General features: G+C 51.6%; 1 protein-coding gene across 2 annotated transcripts in view; it reads right to left on the reverse strand.

Moving 5' to 3' along the window:
* Nucleotides 1–691: 691 nt before the first annotated feature.
* Nucleotides 692–18,852, reverse strand: part of LMTK2 (lemur tyrosine kinase 2) — a 72,728-nt gene continuing 54,567 nt past the window's right edge. For both annotated transcript variants that reach the window (XM_043454774.1, XM_043454773.1), the window contains exons 10-14: nt 17,970–18,119; nt 13,755–16,683; nt 5,457–5,589; nt 4,989–5,228; nt 692–4,185 (exon numbers count right to left, since the gene is read on the reverse strand). In XM_043454774.1, the coding sequence (XP_043310709.1) occupies nt 4,157–4,185; nt 4,989–5,228; nt 5,457–5,589; nt 13,755–16,683; nt 17,970–18,119 (3,481 nt within the window). In that variant the 3' untranslated portion in view covers nt 692–4,156. The remainder of the gene's footprint in view (nt 4,186–4,988; nt 5,229–5,456; nt 5,590–13,754; nt 16,684–17,969; nt 18,120–18,852) is intronic.

Genomic DNA, 18,852 nt, shown 5'->3' on the forward strand with positions numbered 1-18,852 from the left:
GGGGCTGAAGGGAAGCTCGCAGAGCGCAGGTGGTACCCACGGTGGCGCACGGGCGCGGGCTACCACCCCCTCCCGGACTCGGGCCCTGCCTGCCCAGGGTCGGCGCTGTCTCCGCACTTCGGGGACACGGTCTCTCGCTGCCCCTCTTGGGCTCCCCGAATGGGGGTTCACAGGTCTCTTCCATCTACCCCCCCCCCACCCCACCCCGAGAGCCACACCGCAGTTGGTGTAACCTGAACCAGGGCCAGACCCCCCGTTTTGGTACAAGGAGGCTGACTTCCCTGCTGGTGGCAGCTCGGACCAGGCCATTAAGGAGGAGACACTCAGGGCACAGAAAGGCTGGTTTTGAGCTGATTAGCCCCTGGGCTTATTAGAGCTCCATAGAGGCTGGCTCTCTGAAACTAAAATGCTTCTGAAGTTCATCCGTAAGTGCAAACACTTTGAATTACAGATACACTTTACAGCGATGCAAACACTACCCGCCAGTCCCCCGGTGACTATACAAATCCTTGTTCTTGGGAGGCTGGAAGGGGCCGGGTTTAGGCCTGGCACAGCAGAGGGCACACAGTCTCTAGGGACTTAGGGCAGCAGGACCCAGGGCTTCAGGCTCCCGGCATCCTCCAAGGCAGCGCCAGGCCACCCACCTCGGGCTTCACACAGTCGAACACACAGAATCGGTGTGGCAACAGAGTTTATAAATATATAACTATATTTATTTTGAATATTAAATAGTTTTTAAATTACAAGCAATTTATTTGAATCACACTATGCATCAATATACAGTAAAAATCTTACAATTTAAAAATGTACACAATTTAAACTCCAAGTTCATTAACTTGTTATATTGCCGTGAACCTCTTACAACCGAGTCTAAGCACAACAGTGAAACCTCGGAGGCGGTGGGACAGCCCCGGGGTCGTTGGCGGCTGGGATGCAGCAGTGGCTACTCACAGCGGGCTGTGATTGCCATCTGTCTGTGCCTGTGCCAGCCTGAACTTAACCGTGTTCCAGCCATTCACATAACAGGTTGTTGGTGATTCAATACTATCAACACCTCTTTTGAGAACTCACTTATATAACTAAAGAGAGCTTTCCTTTTCGAGAGCCAAAACTTGAGCCAAACCCGCCCCCCACCCCCAACTTAGGAACATTGTCTCTGAGGGTTTAAATCGGAAGTAACTGTGTGCACCCACTCTTGTTTTAAGGCTACCTCTCAGAAGGCTAATCCTCTGAAGCGCCCCCATCTGCAGCCTCACACTTGGTTCACTTCTGGAACTTGCAGAAAACCAGGAGCTGCCTCCCTTGCTCCCAGGCCCTCAGGACAAACATGCAGTAAGTCATTAACCCCAGACACCCCATGAGAGGTGGTGATAAAAGGAAGAGGTTTTGAAAGGTGTTTTATGGCAGCAAGACAGAGAAAAAAACTTTTCTGTGATAAATCCATTTCCATAGAAACAATCGCCTGCACATTTAAAAATAGAACAGATGGGTTCTGTTCTCCATTCAGCTTCCTGGAGCTTCTTCAGCCTTAAGATGAATGGGTTCTCACCCCGACGTACAGCCCAAGTTTCAGGAGGATTTTGGGGGGGGGAACACTTTTCCTACTCTTCTCTTTCTGGCTTGTGACTGAGTCACTGGATAACACAAGTTAACACCTAGCTAGGAAGGTGATGAAGGAGGGATTATGGTAGGATTTAAGATAGGTGAACTCCACCAAAGTAAGACAGATCCCAAAGGAAGCCAGGAAATACCGTTGTGAACCAGGTATGATGAACCTCACCGACATCATCTAGAGAATTCCACCGATGTTATTTCACTGCGTAACTGAGAACAAGATTGGTTTAGAAACCCACTACTGGTAACCAACTGAGTGAAACGAAACTGAATCAAACGACAAAGCGTGTGCTGACCTTTCAAAAACGGGCTGAAATTTTTAATCTACATAATTTCCTGTACATCATTTCCTGTGTATTGCTTGAGATTTTCAAAAGAACATGTTAATTCACGTGTTTATTATAAATATAAAATCTTCCCAACCATGCAACACCACACTAAGACCTACTATTCCAACCCCCGCCCCCACCCCCCATATAAAATGTTTTTGGCAATTTATGAGTGATACAGACCTTAAATTAAAACGGGAATTACGTTGTTAAAATCTCCTTAATCGTAGTGAAAAATGTACAGCCCCAAAGAATAAATTTACCCTGGGCTGACTGTATAAGACTATATATACTATGGATCTGCTTGATTTTTAGTCATTAGAGCTGAACTCCTTAAACCTATAATTTAAAAAAAACAAAACACAAAACTAGTATAATTGTGTCTCATTTTCTTTCAACCAAGACTGGTAGATGTAAAAATTCAGAACACACAGGAAGTCTCCATAGCAAGAAATTGAGAGTTACAACAGTTTTGGCAAAATCACCTCCTAATGCCCTGGTAACTGTCTTTTCGACACGCGCGTCCCCGGGTCCAGCCTGGCAGTGCAGTGGGCTCACGTGGGGGAGGGGAGGGGCGCTCCTGCCACCCGGAGTTGGCCTGCTCTGGAAAGTTATTGCTTGTATAAAAAGGGAGCAAGCCCAACTTGATAACAGAGGTCACAATGTACTACGGAAACTCTTGCCAGCGAACACACCTGCATCAGGCCTGATGTCCCGCCCCCCAGCCCGAGGCCTGGAGGGTCGTCCCAGCATCCTGCTAACAGCGGGAAAGCACGTCAGCACGGGAGACCCCAGGGGAGCAGCCGGCGTGCGGGGCCCATGCTCCGGGGCTCCACCGTCCACGCCAGCTGCCATGCTGCGGGCAAAGCAGAACTCAAGGACCGCAGGGTGAGGTCCGCTTTTTATCACAAACGCCGGGCTGCAGCCTACATCACGACACTGCGCCGGACGGGCTTGGTCCTTTCAAAGCAAGCGGAGAATGGGGGCTTAATGCAGAAGGGAGGGGCCAGTGCAGGTGAGCCCGGGGTGACGGCCACTCGGGCTGCCCCAGGCCCCGACAGGGAGGACGTGCTGCCTGTGGCGGCTCTCCGGTGTCCCGTGTCCCCCCTCACGGTCGAGGGGTGTAGTGAGTACCCATGGTTCCAGACACCAGCCTCACCCGGGCGAGACGGGATCCGGACTGGCTCTGGGGGCTGTGAGCAGCCAACACTCGAGTGCACAGGCAGGAGGAGCCCAGACGGTCCTCGGCGCCCAGAGCCCTTGGCGGAGGAGCGTCTGTGCGCCTGAAGGCGGGCGTGAGCACAAGGGCCCCAGGCCACCGCCACCCGCGCTGCTTAGAACCCAGCACAGGGCCTGGGGCCCTAGCTGGGAGGGGGCTGTGTGGCCCCGGCCGGGGAGAGCGTGGGGGCCTGGACGTGCCAACTGCAACCAGCTCTGGGAACCACCCGTCGATTTGTACCAAGAAGGTTTTCTGAAAGTCGGGGGAGGGGCGAGTGGGAGAATCACACAGAGGGGCTGCAAGACCCGTCAGCTCCTCGGAGAAGCCTCATCTGCAACAGGGACAGACCACCTTATAGAGAACAGACAGAGATGTGTTTCATTCCATCAACGAAACAGAGCAGTCTTTCCGACTCATCAAAAGTATTTCCTATAAGAACATAAAACACTAACATTCAGAATTATTTATCATTTACGAAAGAGTACCATATGTACAATTCCAACAATTTCTAAAGACAACATAACACTCAAAATACTTAAGCTTTACGAGTACCATGCAGAGCAAACAAACTATAAAACAGAAGAAAAAAAAAATCAAACTAGTGGATAGCACCAGCTTGACCTGCCTTATTTTCCTCAAATAATTTAAGATTCTGTACAGTATCAGGGACTCTTAGGACATTTATCCACAGTGCAATTACAGAAAGCAATTAGTGATTTTTTTAAAAACAATAAATATGGCTCACTGGTGCCAATTCCCCTCGTGGTCTGCAGGGCCCTGCACACGGATGGGACACACAGGTGTGGACGCGGAGGACACTCCACGTGGGAACCGGAAACCGCCTGGAGCCCACAGCCCCCACGCCGGCCCTTCCGGTGGGCAGGGGAGGCCTGGGCGGCAGCCGGCGCAAGAAGACCGGCTGGGCACCTGCGCCTCCTCCCGGCCGGGGACACCGCCGCCAGGGCAGCCTGGGCCCGCGGGGCCTCGGCATCGCCTAGTCTTTCTCTCCGTCTTCGCTGCTTCCTAGGAGAGAGCAAGCAAAGCTGGGTTTTTAAACGGATCGTCAAAGGTAAAAATAGCATGGATGGCGTCTGATCTTCGCTGCAGAAAGAGGAACTGAAGCCAGAAGGGCAGCTCTCGGCCACCTGCCCAGCCGCCTGCGGCACCTGCAAGCGCTCTGGCTGACACGTGTGCACACTCACACGCGGCTATGTGTCAGAGCTCAGGGCCCCGCACATCTGCCCCAGCAGAGAGGGGGTGACGGCCGCTATCTAATCAGCACGGCGAGACCCGGGACAAACAAACAAGCGCTCTTTATGTTTCAGAGTTATTGTTTGATCTGCAAACGTCACATCAGAAAGTGCACCGACTAACCGTTATCTTCCGATCTAGCCGTGCGGGAGAAAAGGCTCCATATGTCCAGCGACCACTCCACGGGCCCTGCCCATTCCCCCTGCCCCTCCCCGAGCCTCCTGGGCCTCCTGGTGTCACGCGAAGACCAGGACTTAATGGTAAAATCAACATTCCCGGGGAAGGGCCCCAGAGAATTCGGGCTTAAGGCCAATATCACCGCCAAGTGTTCTTCAGAGCCCTTCTCTCTGGGGGGGAGGAGGGAAGATGGGAGCTGATAGCAAGAAAGGGAAAAGGAGAAGAAAAGGGGGAGCAGCCTTGGTCCCCCGGCCCAGCGGGGCAGAGACAGCAGGAGGAGGCCGACAGGCCCCGGAGCACCGAGCTGTGAGCCCTTCAGAGGGATCTGCACGACGCTCTCGGGAACAGCCGCTCAGCTGCGCCCCCCGCCCCGCGCTCCCGCCCCGCGGCCTCCTCACCTCCCTGCTCCATGTCCGAGTCCGTGAGGTGCGTGAGCGAGAAGCTGGCGATGCTGGCGGGGGTGATGGAGAACCTGGAGTATGGGGCGGCGTGCGGCCAGCTGGGCTCCGCGCTGCGGGGCGGCGGTGGGGAGAAGTACTTGGAGTTCTGAAGGGCCGGCTTGGAGCTGAGGAGGTGACTCGTCGTCCTTGACAGGAAAGGGTCTGGGGAGAAGTCGTCGTCCCACTCGAAGCCTCCGCCTGGAAGTAAGCCGGAACTCACCCTCCTCTCCTCGCCGCTCTCCAAGGAGCGGAGCACGGGGCGGGGCCTACAGACCACCCTGTGCGCACGCGCAGGCCTGTGCCGCCCCCCCACCCCCGCCCGGGTGAGGGGGGTCCCTGAAAGGGGTATGTGGGGTCATCCTCAAGAACAGTTCACACCCCGCGGATCTTTAGCTGCGTTCTGAGCTTGCCCCCCGAGTGTGGTACCTTCTTCGTCGGTGGAGCTCTCAGAGTTCAGGCCCCGGCTCAGGTGCGGGGAGCCCGCCGCCGGCGCAGGGCTGCTCGGCTCGGGGCTGCGTGCGGCTCCCCCGCAGTGGCCCAGCTCTTTGGTCGGGGTTTCCTGAAAAGCCCAACACAAGTCCCATCAGCGGGGGCGGGCTGGGCAGCTGTGACCCGTGCCTCCCGCCCTGGGGCGGGGAGGCCACACCCCTTCTGTCCCGCTGGACGGGCTCTGAACCCCCGCAGACACGTCAAGTGGCTCCCGGAGACCGAGGAAGAGACGGCAGTGGGTAGGACGCTGGAGTGAGGACACCAAGCCGGTGGTGCACACAGCCCGCCCGCCCGCACCTGCCCCAACACTTGGGTTCTGGCTCCAGACGCAGAAGGGGGTCTTGTGATGCTTAGAAAAGAGGAGAGGAAATTCCAGATTTTTCTCTTTCCCCGGTTCTCGCTCCCACTGCCAGCTACCCCGGAGCGGTGAGCTTGTCTCCAGTTGGAGAAGCGGGGGAACCCCACCCCCACCGCCTTTTCCCTCTGTCCTCCGGTCCCCCAGCCTCACAGGGCAGTGTGGTAACCCACACCCCAGCCCTCTGGCAGGAGGACGACAGAGGAGGCCCACGACGCCGGACGGCCCAAGGGCTCCATGGGGAGCCGCCGGCTCAGCCCCACTGCGCCGGGCAGGCCTGACCCCAAACAGCTCACCAGGCTTTGGGAGGGAACTGCAGGGGGACCACTGCCAAGGCCCAGTCTGGCCAAAGGGGCGGCAAATGCCCAGGACAGGCTCACACAGCACAGCAAAGGCTCTGAAAGGGGACCCCAGACCCGGGGAGGCTGGGTGGAACTTGCGACTTGAACCCGACTGGGTCAATGCCTTCTAAGATGAAAACATCTACATTCTCCATAGAATCCATAAACAAGACAAAGAATCGGAAAATGAAAAAACAAAGGTACAATCTAGAATCACTCAGCAAACAAATAAGGAAAACCTGGATTCACAGGAGAAAGGACAACCAGCAGATACCAGCGCCAAGCCATCCTCAGCCAAGCCGTCCTCGGACACGAGAGCCACCTGCAGAAGACCGTCACACACGCTCCCACACAGTGAGGGAGAGCACGCCGGAGACAGATGGGCATGTCTCAGCAAAAAGAGAGGATAAACACAACAAAACGCACATTGTGGAATAGGAAAATACAACAATCAGAATTTAAAACCTCCCTGGCTGGACTCAACAGCAGGATGGAGGCGAGAGAGGACAGGCTACGTGCACGCGACATGCATCAGAAACGGTCCCACCCGAACAACAGGGGGAGCAGAGGCTGGAGGGGGAGCCAGGGGCGGGGCCTCAGGGCCTACAGGCTAGTTACTCGGTCACTAGGCTGTGTCCAGCTCTTTTGCGACCCCATGGCCTGTAGCCTGCCAGGCTCCTCTGTCCATGGGGTTTCCCAGGCAAGAATACTGGAGTGGGTTTACAATTTCCTCCTCCAGGGGATATTCCCAACCCAGGGATGGAACCCGCATTTCCTGCATTGGCAGGTGGGTTCTTTACCACTGAGCCATCAGGGAAGCCCCTATATCCTAGAGACCAAAAGGCATAACACTGGAGTCCCAGAAGCAGAGACAGAGTGTGGAATAAAATATATAAGTGTATGTAAGAAATAATGCCTGGAAACTTCTGAAACCTGCTGAAAGATACAAAACTATGGGTTCAGAAAGCTCTACAAACTTAAAATGAAACAAAGAAATCTATGCCTGTAATCCAGAAACCCATAATCATACTGAAAGACACAGACGGACTCCTGAGGGCAGTCAGGAACAGGCAGTCAGAAACAATGCTGAAAGTAAAGCACTGTGGCCTGAGAAGTCCATGCTCAGGAAAAACACCCTTAAGAAAAGAGTGTGAAATACAGAGACTCTCAGATGAAGAAACACCAGGAGAATTTGTTTTAAAAAAAAAAAAAAAAGCCAAACAAACAGAAGGGAAATGATAACAGAAAGGAACCTGGAACATAAGAAATGGAAAAAGAACAGTGATAACTACCTGAGTGAATATAATCCTATTCCTCTTCAGTTTCTTTAGTAAAAGGCGAAAGATTTATACGATCTGAAGAGAAACCAGAGTATCCTCTTCAGTTTCTTAAAATATGTTTGATGACTGGAAGTAAAGCATAGAGCACTGTGTGATGGGGTGTTTAATGAGTAAACATGTGACACATCGGACAACTTGAAGAAAAGGTCTAGGAGAGGATGAAGGACCTATAGAGCACAGAGGTTCCTACATTCCACTTGAAATGGTAAAACACTGATTCTAAGGAGGCTGTGGGAAGTATGTACATTGTAACCCCAAGAATACTCCAAAAACTATACGAAAAGAAGATATATAGTAAAAAATACAATAAATAAAAGATAAGACTAAAAACTGTTCAAATTACCAAAAGGAAAGCAAAAAGAGGAAGACAATAATTAAGAACTAGTGGAACAAACAGAAACACTGAATAAAGTGGTGCACCTATATCCAAACTTGAATAACTCTATTAAATATAAGTGGCCTAAAAATACCAATTAAAACACAAAAGGGAGAAGGAAATGGTAACCCACTCCAGTATTCTTGCCTGGGAAATCTGGACAGTGGAGCGTGTCAGGCTACAGTCCATGGGGTCACAGAAGAGTTGACATGACTTAGTGACTAAACAATGAACAGAAAGACAAAAAATTTCAGAACAGATTTTAAAAACCACCTAACTGTGTGCTATCCAGAAGAAACTGCTGAGTTTAACTACAAGGATGCAGATGTGTATAAAGATGGAAAAAAGCGATAGCACATAATTACTAGTCAAAGGAAAGCTGGAGCCGCTTCATGAATATCAAAGGAATAAAGAATGACATTACAGAATGACACAAACGGTCAATTCACCAAGAAGATGTAATAATTGTAAATGTGTACGCAGCTAACAAGAGAACTACGAAACAGACAAAGCAAAAATGGACAGAAATGAAAACACAGACAGACAAATCTGTTTATACAGCCGAAGACTTCAATGAACACTTCTCACTCAGGCATAGAGCAAGTAGAAAAATCAGCAACAGTACAGAAGAAATGAACCAAGTGCATGTGACATTTATAGAACAATCCACCCACCAGAAGTGAAATACACATTTTCAGGTGCACATGGACCAAACATTTACCAAGATAGACCATATTCTGGCTCTACAAACAAAACAACACACATGAAGGAATTGAAACCCTACAAAACACGTTCTCTGACCAAAACAGATTACACCAGAAGTCAGTAACAGAAAGGTTAAAAAAAAAAAAAAGAACCTCCAACCCTTGGAAATTAAACAGTATTTTTTTTTTTAAATAAGTAATCCTTGGGTCAAAGGGAAAGTCTCAAGGAAAATCAGAAAATATTTTGAACTGAATGAAAAATGCAACTTATTGCATTAAATATTAATAGTAGAATGAAAAAAAGGTCTCAAATCCCTTGCTTATACTTTAAGAGTCTAGAAAAAGAGCAAAATAAATCCAAAGCAAGCAGAAGAAATAGAAGATAAAATAGAAATTGATAAAATTAAAAAGAAAACAAAGGAAAACATTCCATGAAACCAAAAGCAGTTCTTCAGAGAGAGATCAATAAATCCACACAATCTCTTCCCAGAAGAGGAGGTGATGCAGCTGACCCGACTGATGCCCACGGGCCGAGGGCCCCGATTCCTGCGCAGCTGAGGACCCCCTGGAACTGTACCGTCGCCCCTTGATAGCCAAGGTTCCACGTTCACAGATGCAACCAGTCTTGGATCGTGTAGTATTTGGTAGGTGTTTAGTGAAAAAACCCACATGTAAGTGGACCCACACCATTCAACCCTGTGTTATTCAATCGACTATGACTTTCCAACTCGCTTTATGAGACCAGCATTACCTTGACACCAAACCAAAGACAGAGCAAGAGTAAAAGTCAGCCAAGTAGTCAAACACCCCCCAAAATTACAGGCCAATATGCAGACCTCATGAAATCCTCAACAACATACCAGCAAAGCAAATCCAGCAACATGTAACAAGAACATTACAACCAAGTGGGCTTTACTTTCCAGGAATGCAAGGCTCATTAAATATTGAAAAATCAATCAATGTTATGTAACTGCTCTATTGAACACTGTCTTGGAAGTCCTAACTAGTGTAATAAGGTAAGAAAAAGAAATGAAAGAGATACAGTTTGGAAAAGAATAAACAAACCTGTCCCTATTTGCAGGTAACACGCTTGATTGTGTAGAAAACCACAAGGAATTTGAAAACAAAATTCCTAGAACTGATAAATCAGTACAGCAGGATAGAAAGTCAACATATAAAAATCAACCACATTTCTGTATACTGGCAAGGAGCAAATGGAAACCCAAATTTTGGTAAAGGGGAAGATATACAGATCAATGGAATAGAGCAGAAAGTCCAGAAACAGATCCATTAAAAATATGGCCATTTAACTTTTGATGAAGGTGCAAAAGCAATTCAATGGATAGAGAATAATCTTTTCAACAGATGGTGCTGGAACAACTGGACATCCATCCAGAGGCAAAACAATGAACCCCAACCTAAACATTATATAAAAACTATCTCAAAACGTGTAACAGATCTAAATGAAAAACGCAAAACTGTATAAAACTTTCAGAGAAAATATTCAGGAGTTAGGGTTTGGTGAAGAACTTAGACATGACACGTAAAGCATGGTCCATAAACGGAAAAAAAAAATTATAAACTGGAATCCATCAAAATTTAAAAACCTTGCTCTGTGAAAGATAAGCCATAGATTGGGAGAAGTATTTCCAAGCCATATATCTGACAAAGGACTCTTATCTAGAACTTATAAAGAACTTCCAAAACTCAAAGAACACAGAGAATTCACCTAGAAAATGGGCAAAAGGGGCACTTCACTGAATAAGACATACGGATAGCAAAGAAGCACACGAACAGACAGGCAACATCCCGATCCAACAGGGAAATCCAGTTTAAGACCATGATGAAGTATTATTTCACATCTGTTAGAAAAGCTAAAATAAAAATTAATGGGGACTTCCCTGGCAGTATAGTGGTTAAGACGCGGTGCTTTCACCGCCACGGGCCTGCATTCGTTCCTTGCTTGGGGTACTAAGATCCCACAAGCCGCATGGTGCAGCCAAAACAAAACAAACAAAACAGGAGAAACTAGGTCTGGAATGCAGAATGATACAGCCACTCTGGAAGACAGTTTGTCATTTTCTTTAAAAACTAAACATACACTATAAATCAACTGTTGTTACTGCTCAGTCACTAAGTCGTTGGTCAACTCTTTGCAACCCCATGGACTGCAGCACACCAGGCTTCCCTGTCCCTCATTATATTTCAATTGAAAAAAAAAAGGCGCCTAAACACACACACTTATCATACAACCCAACAATCACAGTCATGGGCCTTTTCAGAAAAATTAAAAGTTGTGTCCACACAAAAACCTACAAACAGTTGTTCAAAGCAGCATTATCTGTGACAGCCCCAAAGCGGAAACACCAAAATGTGCTTCAGCAGGTAAATGGTTAAAACGATCATATGTCTACAAGATGGAATGTGTCTAAAAGGAAGGGTCTACTGCAACAAGCAACAACTTCTACAGCTCTCAGAGGAATTGCACTCTGAGTGAAAACAGCCAGCCTCCGAAGGTTACACGCTGTGTCACACACGCTGCTGGTGGAGTGTAAAACGACAGAGGGTGTTCTCTGCGCTGAGGGAGCTGTGTCTCTCATGGTTCTGCGGAGCGTGACATGAATGCTAACGTTTACAGCATTGTACACACACACAAGAGGGGCCATTTTACTGTTTAACTTTTAAAAAGATTAAAAACAATTAAAAAAATAAACAATTAAAAAATAATAATAAAAATAACTGGGTGTAAATATTGGCCAGCAGATTAACGAACAAAACGTAACACCCACACAAAGGAACGCTCCTCAGGGATGAGTGTAGAGCGGGGGGACTCCCTGACGCTTTACAGAGTGAGGCTCTGGACACACAAGGTCACACACGGTCTAATCCCGCCACGTGGCCTTCCCCGGCGGCTCAGCCGTAACGAACCCGCCTCCCAGCACACACGACAAGGGTTCCACCTCTGGGTCGGGAAGATCCCCTGGAGAAGGAACTGGCCACCCACTCCAGGATTCTTGCCGGGAAATCCCGTCGACAGAGGAGCCTGGTGGGCTACACTCTATGTTATAAAAGAGTTGGACCTGACTTAATGACTAAACAACACCCCTGCCACTTATACACGATTCTAGAAAAGACAGAACTCCAGTAACAAAAGCAGGTCAGTGGTTGCCAGGAGAGGGATGTGGCGGGGACTTTGTGGGGATGGAAGAGTTCTATTCTGGAGGGGGCAGTTACGGAGAGCGCTTACTTTTGTGTGTGTGTGAGATGTGGTAGGAATTACAGACAAGTTTTGTTTTCTTGAATGCTTTTCACCACGTAATTTCTGGTGTGTGTATGTAAGTGAAGTGGTAGCAATTACTGAGAAGTTGGTTTTCTTGAGTGTTTTTCTGTTCTTTAAATTGAAAAAATTTTTTTCCAAGAAGGTATTTTTCCTTATGCTCACTGCATTTTTTTTTTGAAGGAACATGTCCTTGTAAACCAAATGAACTAAAGAAACACAGCACACAGACCCTCAGTTCCCCGTCTGCCCCAGGACCTCACAGACTCTGGGGGCTCTGGGCTGTGACACCACCTCCCACACTGTCCGGCCTGGCCCTGTCACCATAGTGACCAGCGCTGGGACGCATGGGACTGAGCTCAGAGCTCACCTGTCCTGTGACAGGCTGAATGGTGTGACCGTACGTCACCTTACCTGCAAGTAAGCATCACCACCCACTATGATGGCCGTGAGAACACTGTGAGTCCGGGGCAGCGGGGGCGGGGGGGGGGGGGCGCAGTGCAAGAACAGAGGGTCAAACGCGCCCACCAGGCTCATGGAAGGGCCTGTGAGAAACACGGGGAGACCCCCGCTGCGTAGTGAAGCTAAGGAGACCCTGCTTGGGAAGGGCGGCACCCAGACACTCACTTGCTGGGCTGTGACTTCACAAGAAAGTTGAGTAAGCGTTCACCAAGCACCTGCTGAACCAACGGTGAAATAACCAAGGCAGAGCTGCCAAAACCCATGATGCTCAGTGAAAACTCTGGAGCTTAGGAACTTAAACCACTTAAAAACCAAACCACTTCAAAACAGGCTCATGAAGCTGGAGAGCAGAAGCAGGAGGGAACCTGCCGGCCAGCAGTCTGAAGCCACAGGTAGCTGTGACTCCATGGAAGCTGCATGGGACCCACTGGCCACTGCAGGAGCTTTTCAGGACTTTGTTCGGGACTTCGCCCACATTCCCACTTTCACTGTGACAAACTTCACATCTAGTAAGATTTTCAGGACTTTGTTCGGGACTTCGCCCACGTTCCCACCTTCACCGTGACAAATCTCACATCTGTTAAGCATGCCGTACACTTGATTTCCGTGCCTTTGTTCTCATGCCGTGAGTCTGGCTCTTAGGCAATCCTGCCGGCTTCTGAACCCATCAGAACAACACTCCCTCCCCACCAAGTCCCCACACAAGTGCAGCCCTTCTGTAGCCCAGGTGGTGGCTTCCACAGGGGCGGGGTCCACCTCAATGCTCCAGAGACCCCCAGACATCTTCCCCAGCGCCTGCCCACACTGCTCACAACACACAGTTCATAACTCTTTCTATTCCACCTACAGGTCATCAGACCTGTGAAAGGCACAGTTCAAGTGCGCTGAGAAGATGAAGGAAGGGACACGTGAATTTGAACAGCTTTTGACAAACACAAAGCCTGGGACCAGGAGACCCCTTCCCGCCCGCCCCGCTGTCTCGCCAGCCCGGCCCTGCTCCACAGGCACCGCCTGTCGGTGTCTCCAGGGCTACGTGTGAGCCTCGGAAGGTTCCAGACAGCCCGGGGCGCTGGGCATCACTGCCAACCACCTGCGGACACTCGTCTGCTCAGGAAAGGATGAGTGATTCAGCAGGGCTCTGCCAGGACACCCGGGAGGAGCCCACAGCCCCCTTCACGCGATAGGAGTTCCCAGTGCAAACCTCGCTTCTGCGTGTTCTTGAAACTGACATGGTAACCACCCCCAAATTCCCTTTACTGAGAAAATCACAAAACAATTGGTGTCCTCAGAACGGCAGTCAGAAAACCCGAGCACACTCGTTTCCCCGACACATGCTGGAATCTCCAACGTGACAACCCAGAGGGGACAGGGAACAGATACCTGGTCAAAGAGATAGACTGTGACGTCATCAAAAAACGTCACCGCCTTCCTCTCCCTCCTCCAGCCGGGCGGCGGGTCCGCGGGCTTCAGCAGGCTCCGCAGGCAGCGGCCGTCCTCGCGGCTGAGGACGACGGGCACCGGGTGCTCGGCCTCGTCCTCGGACTCGGAGCTCAGGCTGTGCAGGGTGAAGGCCCGCAGGTCCTCGTCCGAGTCTTCGCTGTTCTCGTCCTCCTCGTCGGCATCCATCCCATCCTCGGCGAGGTCCAGCATCCCCGACACGCCGAGCTTCCCCAGGTACTTTCCCTCCACGTCCGGCTCCTTCAGCTTGGGGCCCTCGGAGTGGCCGCACAAGGCCTTCTCGGCTGTCGGGGCCGCGGGGCCGCCGCAGCGGAGAGGGGCGTGGGTCAACGCCAGGAGTTCATCGGTGTTGGTGCCAGTGGAAGTCAGCGTGCAGGGGGGCTCCTCGGGGGCCTCGAGGTCATCCCCGCTGCTGAGCTCCGAGTTCTGCAGACTCGAGGGGCTGCCAGCCTCGTCGTCGGGGGGAAGTGTGTGTGTGGGAGCTGGTTCTGCGGCTTCTCTGGATTCCAGGTGACGGGAGTTCTGCAGATCAGGACAGCTGGGGTCAGGCGGGCTGCTGCTGGCGTCCAGGCAGCTGTCCAGGGGGCCGGGACTCTGCGGCGGGACACTCTCGGGCAGGGGCTGGTCGGCTCCTAGGGCCGACACCGAGGTGCCCAGGGCCCCCTCCGACCTCCTGTCGGGCTCAGAGTCGTTGTCCGAGAAGTACGCGGAGTCTCGGTGCGAGCCCTGGGACGCAGGCGCAGCAGTCTGTGAGGTCGCCTCCGCGCCTCTGTGGCCGTCAGCAGCATCTGAGATGACGATGAGGGGCTTGGGAGGCAGCCTGTCGGGAGTGCCCTCACGCGCCGAGGCCGTGTCAGGCGCCGGGGCGCCCTCGGGGGCCGGGTGCAGCGTCCACTCAGGCGACTCCAGGTTCTCTGTCTCGTAGCCGCTGTCCGCTGGCTTGTCGGGGGTCAGGAGTTTCTGTGGCGTGTGAGCACCTAAGGAGCCCAGTAAAGCCTCGTGGACGTCCACCGAATCCAGGGAGTCCGGGGTCTCCGCGGACGGCTCGGAGGTGGGCACAGGCGCCGACAAGCTGTCCTCCAGGAGGCTGTCCTGACTGGCCGAGTCTGAGGAGAGGGCGGACACCAAGCCGCCCTCCTCTGCAGCAGCATCTTTACGACCCAGCTGCCCCAGCGCCTCCACAGCCTCCCGGGCTCTCTCCCGCAGGCCTCGAGGGCCGTGCTCTTCCAAAGGCAGCTGGTGTTTTAAGTTCTGCCTCAATTCTGGAAGGCCGTTCCCTATACTCACCTTGCTGGCGGAGGTGTCCTGGACCAGGCTGGGGTCACTTTGGGTCAGGCTCACGGCCCCCTCCCCCTGCTGAGTCAGGGCCGGGGACCCGTCGCCGGTGGGGGCGGGGGTGTCCGGTGGGGCGGGCGTGGAGTCCGCGTTTACCTCTCGGCAGGCGCCGTCTTCACGGACACCGCCCTCTGGACACATGGGCCCGTCTTCACCCTGCTTCAGGGCTACACCCGGGGGGACTTCGTGAGGCGGCCCCTGGGTTTCAAGCGAGGTAGGAGGTACCTGCGGCTGTGGGGAGCGTGGCGAGGCTGCCACCCCAGAGCCACCCTTGGGCACTGCGCCTGACTCCCTGCCCTGCACGCTGACGCTCTCCTGCAGCGAAGAGTCTGGTTTATTTTCAGCAAATGTAGGCTCAGCCTTTACAGACTTTCTACTGGGAGTTTCTAACATGTATTCAGGAAAGCCAGCATTTCTGAGTTCTGTCTGCAGATCATTTACATGCTCTTTGCTGGACAAGGAGTCTTTCAGTAAGTTCTTCTCTTGAAGAAACAAAAAATTTTCTGACAACTCTTCAATGTCCAGCTGATCAAAACCATCTTGGTGTACGAGCTTGTCTGTGGAGTAAAGAGGCTCGCAGTCAAAAAGCTTACGGGGCTGTTCCTTCTCCAAGTGGCGCGCAATTACTGACTCTTTAGGGTCATCCAAATTTGAACTCAGGGTGGGCGGCTTAAAGTCAGCTTGGACTCCATTTAGTTCCATCAAGTCAAATATTTTTTGGTGACTGGGCAGAGCCTCTGACTTGTCAAGGTCATTAAATAAACTGTTGAAAGGGCTCTCGGGACCCTTGGTGCTGTGTGCCTCCTCAGGTCTGCTGGCATCTTTGGGGTCTGCACTCTTCTGGAAGAAATCCTCCTCCGTACTGGACTCCTCAAGCTCCAGGCTCCTGAGCGTCAGACACTGGGACGCGCTGTCCCCAAGCCTCTCAGGATTATCCATCTCCGTCGTGAGCAGAGTAGGGGGGTAATCTAGGTCCAAGTTGCTACGGCTTTTTTCTTCTAACTGGATGTAGTAGTCGCTTCCGACAGAAAGGTTGTGGGCGTCGAAAACGGGCACCACCCCGGGGGCCCGCAGGGGGACGTCCTGGCCACTGTCATTCTGCTTGCCAGGACCGGGGTCTGAAAGCGAGCTCTCGAACGCTTCCGTGGGGAAGAAGATGCTGGTGTAGGACAAGGCTTCGTCCGGGGGGCCTCGGCTGCGCTCGTCGAAATGGTCGTGCTTGGCAGCCTCCCAGACGTACTCGAAGCTCAGGCCTTGGCTCGTCTCGGTCACGGTGAGGACCTCCTCCATCTCTCGGCCAAGCCGGTCCCTGGTGAAGTGGTCGAGGATGGGGAAGGCGGCGTTACTTGCAGCATCTCTGCTGTTTGCGCTGGGCTTGAGCGCGTTCCACTGCTGCTCAAAGTCCACTTCCGGGTCCCTCTGGCTCTGCATCCGCAGGTAGGTGAGCAGCCTGTGCACGTCCTCCGCCGCTGGCCGCTTGTCTGGTGACAGCCAGCAGAACTGCAAGACTTCATACCTGAGCAAGACGGACAGGAGATTAGTGGACAGATGACAGATTGTTTCAAAACAAGCAAAGACCTCACAAGGACGCCCTAGGCCAGCTCAACACCCCAGAAGCCCCAACACTTGAATCGCTTTGCTGGCCACCAGCAGGAGTCTGGTTCACGGTGAGCTCTGGGGAAAAGAGGAAGTGGAGAGAGAGACAATCTGGCCACTGATTTTCTGCGTCCTCAGGACACCGTGCAGCGTCACTGCAATTCTTCTAGCCTTGTCATTTGTTCTTCTGGCGTTTTCCAGGCGCTCAGCCACTGAATTTACAAGCAGCCCTAAAATGCTCTCCTCTGAACACGACCGCCATCGGCCTCCTGCTTAGTCCAGGACGCACGTGTCTGACGTGTGAGACTTACTCCCTCTACTCTGCGAGGACTCACGCAGACACACGCCGTGGTGACTGCCCTCCAACGACTCCCCCGACAGAGAGGGACAGCACAACCCTCTGCGGCACAGCTTCCCTCAGGCCACCAGAGGAGCTGAGGGCGGAGGGCAAGAGCAGAAGCAGAAGCCCAGTGCAGGCGGCAGTCAGGCGCTGGTCTTCAAAGGGTTGGCTGAGTAAGGCCAACGCCTTAAACTGCGGCCGTGAGTGGAAGGGAAGACAGGATGACAATGTCACGGTATTAAATTTACGGCATAAACATTCAGTTATTCTGGGTGAGTTAGTTCTAGCAAGTCGGGTGAGGGGCTGAGCAGCGACCACACAGAAGGGCACCAAGGTGCAGAGGCAACGCCCGCCGAGTACAGGGTGACGCGGACAGGGGCCTCGGCATGGGTGAGCCCAGCTCTAACTGGAAACCGAGTTAAGAACGGGTCTGGAGACTCTTAAGAAGTGAATTTGTTTTGCAAATGTCAACACACATTATGCAAACTGCCTCAGGTGCCAATTCAAACTCCATCACGTCTATGCTACCTGTCTGGTCACACACGCCGGGGTATCACACAAACAGCCTCATTCAAAAACAACTCCACAAGAGCACACGCCCATAAACTGATTCTTAGAATTAACTCGGACGTAACAGGTTTCTTATCACATGTAAGACATAAATTCCTGCTGGTTCTACATCAAAAACAAAAAAAAACAGCATTACATCTTAAAAACTGGACGTTAATTCCCAAATCAGTCATGAATAGTATATAAATGGTTGCTTTTCATAACATTTATTGTTGAAAATCAGGGAATATATAACTAAGACCTGTGGAGACAGAATTTCTTCACCTTCTGAGAGAATGTGACATGAAGTTACCCACCATCTGTCGGAGTAGGGCTGCTCCAGCTGGGGCTTTGGGAGTTTTGTGTCTCTCTCTCGAATGACCTGGTTGAGCACATCTAAGTTGGAGAGGCTGGAATAAGGCTGAGCAGCATTCTCAAAGAGCTCCCACAGCGTCACACCCAGGGACCTGCGGGGGAATAAAAAAGCACATCTTTCTTTCTTCAGATACTGAATTTTTAACACCCACATTTTTACATGTACAGTCATTAGTCATTTCAAGCACAAGGGTCTGAGGAAGAGGTTATTCAAGATAGCTCTTCAACATGATTTAAAAAGCAAGCACTTCTATTAAGATGCAGACCACAACAAGAACACCTCCTCAGATTAACAGAATGTTATTTTAGGAGTAAAATGAGATGGAGCTAGAGAGAGTAATCACAGGGAGGCATTCAAATGACTGTCAACTTTAAAACTCAAGGAATTATAAAGATCATCACAATGGCCTTGAAAGGGTTCAGCAACATGGCTAGATACAGAGTAAACACAAGGACTTCTGAGGGTTTTGGTGGGGGGAAAAAAATCCCATTCACAACAGTAGTAAGCAGTGGAACTTCCAATATGAACAGGTCTTCCCTGTTGACCTGTGTGTTTCCTATTGTAGTTGTTCTTAGTATTCAGAGCTTTCTGCTATTAGGAAGGATGACTCTTCACTGCTCGGCGGAAGAGGCCACCTGCCTGGGTCACTCACCACCTGCGGGTGCCGTCACCACAGGCAGGGACCCCCTTCTCGGTACCTGCCCCGCCTGCCGGCGCGGTGCCCGCCCGGTGCCATCCCCTCAGAAACGGCCTTTGCTGGAGGGGCGGGGCGGGGGCGGGGTGGATGCCTCCTCTACATGGTCTCCACGCTCCACGTGGTCTCC

This window comes from Cervus canadensis, chromosome 32, assembly GCF_019320065.1.
Source record: "Cervus canadensis isolate Bull #8, Minnesota chromosome 32, ASM1932006v1, whole genome shotgun sequence".
Taxonomy (NCBI): domain Eukaryota; kingdom Metazoa; phylum Chordata; class Mammalia; order Artiodactyla; family Cervidae; genus Cervus; species Cervus canadensis.